Here is a 7,967-nt window from a genome sequence, read left to right as displayed (position 1 = left end):
CGTGATACAGAAGTCGGCCAGCTTGTTCTAGAATACCGGGAGGCAGAACGACAGTTTAGCTTCGTGCTAAAGCTGCGTAAACCGTTTACAAATACCCAAGTTTACTTTAAACGTGGTTACCTCTGCCTGCACCATTCACCCGCATTTTTCACAGAACGTTCGACCGTGTTGATCAGTCCTATCAGAGAGATGACATCTCCCGTTCAGTTGCAGGGCGCGTTTCATCACGGCGATGATGTTGTAGCCTTTTTTGACCCTTTGCGAGCCCGCTCTTTGCCGACATGTTGTGCAGACGAGGGAAAACTGTGATTGGCTGCTCAGCAAGACATCAGGACTAACTTCATGAGTTGAGGAGGAAAGCCTCGGTGATACGGGAACTGCTTTTTTTTTATTTACCGATATCGGGCAGGAAAACGGGTATGAATTGTTTGTTTGTCAAGGTAGGGCCCACACAACAGTTTGTTTTGAAATCTCTTCACGTGCACTTTCAACACTCCTGCACGAGGGTTTTGTATATCTCAGCTTTTATTAGAACGACACACATAAATAATAGCTACACCGCTAATGCCCTCATGTGAATCTGTCCACCAGAGCTGGTGGCCGGGTTATCTTGCGTTGAGCAGTGTATAGGAATGGGTCCTCCTTTGGGTTGCGAAGCGTGTCGTCGGCGGCCGCACAGCGAAGTTGTCTCTACTTGCGGTAGCAGGTGCAAGTCTGCTTGACGATTCCCGCGCAGTATCCTCCGCGGCGCCCAATGCTACGGCAATGGTTGTGGCAGGCGCCCTGGTTAAGCGGGCAGCCAAAGCCGCGCCCTGGAATAGACGACATACGGAACTGTTTTCTATTGTTTTCGCAGCGCCAGATTTCTTATCAAGGAAGTGTTACGTAAACTTTCATGGGCATGTTTCCAGAGAAACACATACGGAATAAATGACAAAATTCAACCGTTTGGCTGCGTTGGTTCTCGTTCGTTTCAACACAGCGCGAGAAAGTAACGATGTGCCACTGGATTCCACAAGGCAAATTGTGACCGTGGAAAAAAATTCGAAATTGTAAATGATAGAATAAATACCAATGAAATAACTCTACATGTTAAAGCATAAGAGGAATGGCAACAAAAGTATGCTTTCATTTACTCACATTTTTTAAAATGCAGAGCTCCGACCGTGCGGAGGAGAGAAACGTCATTCCTTCCCGGTTACTTATAGAGAAGGGCTTAGAGACACGTTTAGTTTCTTTTTAAATACGTTAAATGGTTGCACGGTTTCCCGAGTCATTTAGTTTGTATTGTTTGTGACGCCATCGATTCCGCGAAAATTCCCTTCAAGGGGCAAGTGTGACTTGCCAGGTTGCGCCAAAATGCAAGGTACACATTCCTTACTGCACTCACTGAGCTTCTCACTAAGCCTTCTGGTTAAACTCAGTCCTAGTTGTTTATACATCCTGCATAGTACACGAAAAAAAAAGTACGAAATTATTTTTTTCCCTGACGCAGGCAAAAATGCGCTGTCAAACACAAGCAACAGCTTGTTAGATGCCACCAGGGGTTTGTATACCACATCGCTTTCTCACGTAGGGCGCTGTTTATAGGATGACCTGCTAGTGTTTGAAGTAAACGTTTCAAGAAGACCAGATGTGGTTAGGAACGCCCCGAATTCACATTTATACATAAGACATCAGTGCGTGTTGTTGCTTTTTAAGCGTCAAGAGTTCCTGCGTTGGCACCGCCTAATACCTGAAGGTATTCATAATCAGTGCCACGACAGTTTCAATTTTACTCAATGTTTATCGTGAATAAGGACATGACAAGTTCTACTGCAGCAATACAAAAACTCAGCAGGAGTTGAACCGAGGCTACGTATATTACAATGCATCTGGTTAGAAAGCAAAATACTCACGGACTCTGACGTGGGGCACGTCACTCTCGTCATGTTGAGCTGCTGCTGTGCAGATGAGTCCTACACATAAATATGGACATTTAGGGTTTTTAGAGCGAAACCACTTCTACCTTACATCTGGCGCTTTCGCGGAACATTTTTGAAGCCTGTTTCGTGAAGCTTGATTTATTTTACAGTTTATAACCCTCTTGCGCTAAGGTTGATGTGCAGCAGATTTAGCGGGCGATGCGAGAATGCGACGTCCAACGTTATGCCTAACGTCATGCACGCTGTGAGGTTATCGTCGTCAACCGGTATCCGCAGATCAAAGTACAATGAGTAAGGCTTTACTCGGCCCGTCGTAAGGCTCTACCGAAAGGTTGTCCATAGTTAAGGCCGAAATAGGGCGTTATACCAAACACTCAACTATCAAGTCTGACAGAGCGAACAAGCACCCATTGGAAAATAGAAGCAAATGCCCGCTTAGCTGCAGGAACCGCTTGACGTTGGTAGACCACAAAGGCAAATGTTATGCCTAGGCTGGTGCACACCCGACACTTGTTACGGTTATTCTAGCAAAGGGATACAACCCCTAAGACTAGTATATACAGGCAGCATGACATTGGTAAGCTCTTTCTAATAAAATTTGGCCCTTACTTTGAGACCCAAGTGCGTGCTTTGAAGCCTTCTCTGGAGGCGACTAGACAGTTACAAACCCACAGGATGTGGGACTATGCTTTATTATCGGGAATGCATGCATCCTCTGCCCGATATTGTGTGGCTGGCGCTGCCAAACAATCTGTAATTTTTAATTGTTAGAAGCAACGTTGTACGCATTCTCGGAAGAATTACACGCCGCTGGATAAATATGGAGACCTGTTTTTCCCTTTTCAGCGTTCTAAGTTTGCTCAAAAGAAAGCATTTCAGAGGAATCCTTTCTTTGATTTTACTAAAGAGTTCTTTGACCTTTTATCGAGGTGTTCATGATGCCCGTTTAAGTGCTACAAGCGCAGTTTCCGAATGGGCAGTTGCTCTAAAGGCGGAAAGCGTAGTTAGGCGTTGCTTGGAATGATAGTTGCATTATTTCTCGCTTGTTTTTTATTGCTCATTGCACCAAGGCAAATTTTCACCCTTGCGGATGGTGCGCTAAAATACCTACTACCGGTAGCTGACGTGGGGAAAGCAAGAAAAATAGGATTAAATTATACCATAATGCATATAGTGCAGTTTTGCTACATATCTGGGGGAGAGAAACAACTTTTAAGATCGTTTGAAAATAGCAAGAAAGATAACGTCTTTAATGAATGGTATAGTTTTATTTAATACGAGCCCCTAGCTCAGTACTCGCACTCTGACACAGAAGACAAAGAGGCACCAAATATTGTACCCGAGAAGACTCACCCGCTACAAGGACGAAGATGAGGGCAACAGCCAGGATCTTCATGTTTGCTTGTATAGGGTCAGCGTGGCTTGCTAGGCTGCATCATTGAGGGATTAAAAATGGCGTCAAAAAGTGGCAAGAAGTGAGAACTTGGCTACACTTTATTGCAAAAAAACAGTGGGTGCTTATTCCGAATGAATGCTAAATAGACGTGATGTAACGTGGAGTACGCCAGTGGGAAACCAATACCAGATTCATAATTTTACGCTTCCTGACGCAGCTTTCCTGTCTCAGCTTTCACCTTCCGTTATTTCTCACAAGGTATTGCTTTTGTCGTTGTCACTGCAGATCTTGAGGCCTTGTTCATGGGTGGTTACGTGTTAGTAATTTTGTTCCGCTAGTTTCGCACCGCGTGACAGAATGTGATCAAAAGTCTTATCTAAAGCCTGTCAGCACGCTAAACATGGAGGCAATCAAACTTCCGTGATGAGGGTAGTTTGTTATAATGTCCCACGTTTGGTGACGAACTTTGAATATGCATTCGACGCAATGGAAGTTGCTATTCTGCAAAACGTAAATATAGCAAGAATTATTCTTTTATTGCACGGGGCGATGCAACCGAGGGGGATTTTCAGGATTTTACTGTTGGGAAGGTTGTAGCAGGTAACATGGACTGGACTTAGAAAGGCACCTTTAATTCGTAATGGTAAGTAACTGCACCCTCAATTATCTGTCTTTTCCCCCCTTGACGAAGGGTTGGATGTGGATCACGTGCCTGATTACTTTACAGATGGTCGGTTAGCTCCAAAGCGATGGGTGTTAGCGGCCATCAATTGAACTGCCATTCCGTTCTCTGGCTATTTATGAAAAGTAGTGAAAGCTCAGGTTGTGATAAAATGGCTCCGTGTCAAAACCCTGGGTGTTAAAGATTGAATGCGTGTACGAGATTTCCCCGCATGTTTCAGTAAAATAGGATTTTAATTATACCCTGTAACCTTTCCCTCCGGCGGTTTCAACGGGACGAGGAATTAAAGGAAATCATTCGCCCAGTACCGGTTCTCATATATAATTTACGGGAAAGCAATGTTCACTCCGAAATTTTGTTCTCACTAAAGATAGTAAGCCCACAGTAAAGCTCAAAGTCAAATCGAAGCAGCTCCTTCACAGCCCTTTCTGGTGGGCAGAAGCGGACGAAGAAAGCTATTATGTTAGTTACACTCAGAAACGTGCATCGCAATCATTTCCGCCGTAAATAGCTCCCACACGACGGTCCCAGCATTAACTGGCGGATTTGCAGTCACTCATTCCGCGCCGGAAGTCTCTGATGACTGCCATTTAGCTCCCTCTATACGCCCATTCCGAAGTTGCTTGCGCGGGAAACGACCAAATACGCCGTCGGAACAACGATGATGTCGAATAAGGTGTAATTTCAGAAGCCAGTGACCGTAACTGTTTGTGAAACTTTCGTGTTTCAGTAAAACGGCAGTTCTGATTAAAGCGCAGAGAACGTCCACTTCAGCTGGCAAAAGACTGACGGATGGATACACCTGTACGCTTTCTCATTGTTCAACATTACAAGCAACTAGGAAAGGTTAAGCAACAACATATTCAGCAGCTGTCTACGAAACCTAGTGCTATTATAACAAGGGCTGCAATGAAGTATGAAATGTTTACCGATGTTGTGTAAATTCGGAGGTACCACGACTATCAAAAGTTTACGGACCAGGAAAAGGGCATTTTTAGATTATTTCTCTTCTGGTAGCACGTCTACAACCTGCAGTGTACATTTAAGCTGAAGTTTAATTACTGAAGCAAAGCAAAATACTCCACATAGTAACCAGGTGTGCCGGTCGTCAGAGATAACCCCAAATTGCTGCTTTCGTGGTTCGTAATCTTTTGCTGTTGGGTTACGTGGTATAATGTCGTATCCAATATATGCACCATGAACTGCAGAACGCGAATAATGATACAGTCAAACCCGGCTATAACGAACCCGGATAGAGCGAATTATGCTATATATCGAACAAAAATAATTCAGTTACGGAAATACATGGGAAACATATTTCTTATAACGAAGTTCACATCCGATATATCGAACTCTGGGCGCCTAGAATGGCCGCCGAAATGCATGATCTCGGAGCGGCGATTGAGATGTGGATTGGCCGCGACCACGCAGCAAGAGCCGCGACTGAGACATTGCCCCTCGCACGGAGCGACGTGACGCCCAATACTTTCAGTAACTATTTCCCATGCGTGGGACTCGCGATGGAACCCGCCCAGTCAGCGAGTCCGGACCAAGACATCAGCATCGGTGAACTGTGGGAAGAGCTCGCCAACGTTCCCGATGATGTCGCGAGTGAAATCCGTCGGACGTTTATAATGAAGCGCTTTCGGCAGTCGATGCGCTCCGCCAATGCTTCATAGATTTTTGAGGACAGGGACTCGAACTGGTGCAAACAATATTTCGTGTAGAGAATGCTATGCTAGTTGAAGCCGCCAAAACGAAAGTGAAAACAAAAATCACCGTTTTTTTTTTTTTGCAACGTGGGCAGTTAAGGCGGAAAGTAGCTTTGATGCTTGCAATAAATGGATTATTTTGGTATGGTAATGGCTACTGTACTGTGTTCGTTTCTGCATACGCGGATGGCGGTGTTGGGGAGGGAGCGGGGGGCTCCCGCGGATTGCGGACTCGTAATAATAAGCTCGTTATGGGCGGGTTCGGCTATATCGAACTATTGGATATATCGAACTAATCGCGGTGCATATTGCAGTTCGCTATAAACGGGTTTGACTGTATTACTAAATTTTCGAAAAGTGAATAAATTTTACAGCAATAATTACCTCTCCCCTTCAATTATTCTTCAGGCTTATCATTCCTGTGCTCAGCATAACTGCTTCCGTAGGTACCGAAACTGTCCACGACTGATCAGTGTCCCTCAAGCTGGTTACATGCGGAATGTGTGCGACGCGTGACCTAATTTAGAACCGCTAATGTACTCAAGATACTGTGACTGCTTTAGAATTGAAAACTTTGGGAACATTCAAACAAAGAAACCGCAATATTTTGGTTTCAAAACTCCTTGTCTAAGTAGTAAATTTTAAACATCGATCACGATAGGTTCCGCCAATAGTAAATAACTATTTAAAGCCATGCATTAGGCACCCATGGTTACGGCATAAAGAAGTCACAAATTAAGCATTCGTGCAGTTCTAGCCAAAGCTTATCGAACGCTTCATTTTCGAAGCATCTACACTGTTCCAATAACGGCGGCCTGAATTGCTTCATTGAGCTCACCGTTCATTAGGGGGGCGTGCGGAAAGAATCAGCTTTTTAACCAGCACGGCCAAAAGGAGTGCAAAGTAGCTCACCTTATGCTTTGGCGCCCGAGGCTGAGAGTGTAGTTTTATTCATGCTGGCGAGGTTCTTATATACTGAATGTGGTGACGGAAGCAACGAGGAAATAGTGCCGGACCACGCGTGGTTTTTCCCGTCGTTCGTAGAGCGCGTATTAACACAGAAGTGGTATCGTTGTTTCTGCGCAGTGATGAAAAGGACGCGCGGCCGTATTTACGCCGGTCAACGTATACCTCGACTTGATTCATGCCGCTTGTTCCCGAGAGCACCTGTTAGTGCCGCATGACGTAAGCCCCGAGTAACGTAGAGTTAGTTTGTGTTGGGCAAGGAGCACGAAGTACACCAACAGTCCCGCAAGCATTTTCCGGCTACACGAGCCTGGCAAAAAAAGCGCAGAAAAATAAAGCGATGTGTTTTCAGGCCTGCATGCAAGACTGCATACCCGATTTTGAAGCCCGCTTGGATTGCTTTCGAAACGAAACAATGAAAGCAAGAAAAGTTCGTCTTAAGGCAAAGCTTTCTTGATTTCACTGATGGTGGTGTTGTAACGAAACGCACGCCAGAAAAGTCAACCTTACACAATGGGAAGGTACATGATGATGGTCTCGACGACGATGATTGTGGTGCTAATATAATAATAATAATATTAATAATTTTTTGCATTATTATTACTATTAGTTTTATTGTATCATAATGAAAAAACGCTTCCGGTAGTCGGAATCGAACTGGGGTTCCTCGCGTTATGAAGCCGACGTCTCTCCGAGTGCGCCATCATCGCATTTTTTTTCAACAATAACTTTATTTAGATGGATAGATATGGGCACAGTTGACCTCGAAATATAAAACCACGAGAACACCGCCGAGGGTGACTACATATTTAAACATGAAAATGTTCACACATAAATGCATAAGAAAAAATATCCCGGTTACAGGTTTGGTACAAAGCTGCTAAGCGACAATCAGCACCATCATCGCATTCGGGTCCCTCAGCGTTTCCTTTCGGTTCACTGCGCGGGCGTTGGCTTTGGTCTTTGGCTTTGGACCGTGGCAGTTTGGATTTTGGATGACGGCGATGATCTAACAACGACTCAGCTTCCTCGCGGGGAATTCGTTTGCTGTCGTCTGAGGTTGGACATTGACTCGCAAGCTGTTTGCGCTTTGTTCGTTGAAGCTTGCACATTGACTCGCAGGCGGTTTGCACTTTGATGGATGGCGCTTTTAGTTTGATTGCAGCGGCTTTGACTTTGGCCCTTCGCCATTACACTTTCGCACGCAAGATAGCTTCGCGTTTACACCATCGTCGTAAATGGACGGAGGTGCTTCTGAATTTTTTGCGTTATAAATTATAGAAACC

At 44.8% G+C, this 7,967-nt stretch overlaps 1 protein-coding gene across 1 annotated transcript; it reads right to left on the bottom strand.

Moving 5' to 3' along the window:
- Positions 1 to 351: 351 nt before the first annotated feature.
- LOC144168343 (4 kDa defensin-like) lies at positions 352 to 6,676 on the bottom strand. The gene is made up of 4 exons (XM_077697351.1): positions 6,628 to 6,676; positions 3,279 to 3,355; positions 1,899 to 1,958; positions 352 to 812 (listed from the first exon to the last, which is right to left on the bottom strand). Exons 2-4 carry the CDS (start codon positions 3,319 to 3,321, stop codon positions 691 to 693), a joined length of 225 nt encoding a protein of 74 aa, XP_077553477.1. The 5' UTR covers positions 3,322 to 3,355; positions 6,628 to 6,676; the 3' UTR covers positions 352 to 690.
- Positions 6,677 to 7,967: the final 1,291 nt, after the last annotated feature.

Source organism: Haemaphysalis longicornis, unplaced genomic scaffold (assembly GCF_048455015.1).
Source record: "Haemaphysalis longicornis isolate Haplotype H1 unplaced genomic scaffold, Haemaphysalis longicornis Haplotype H1 scaffold_1, whole genome shotgun sequence".
Lineage (NCBI taxonomy): Eukaryota > Metazoa > Arthropoda > Arachnida > Ixodida > Ixodidae > Haemaphysalis > Haemaphysalis longicornis.
The sequence above is the reverse complement of the archived record's forward strand: the minus strand, read 5'-3'. Positions and strand labels throughout refer to the sequence as shown.

Coding starts and splice junctions, on each gene's coding strand:
- LOC144168343 (XM_077697351.1), bottom strand. CDS start 3,321: ATGAAGATCCTGGCTGTTGCCCTCATCTTCGTCCTTGTAGCGG. Junction 1,959..3,278: donor CATCTTCGTCCTTGTAGCGG/GTGAGTCTTCTC, acceptor ATTTATGTGTAG/GACTCATCTGCACAGCAGCA. Junction 813..1,898: donor CGTGCCCCACGTCAGAGTCC/GTGAGTATTTTG, acceptor CGTCTATTCCAG/GGCGCGGCTTTGGCTGCCCG.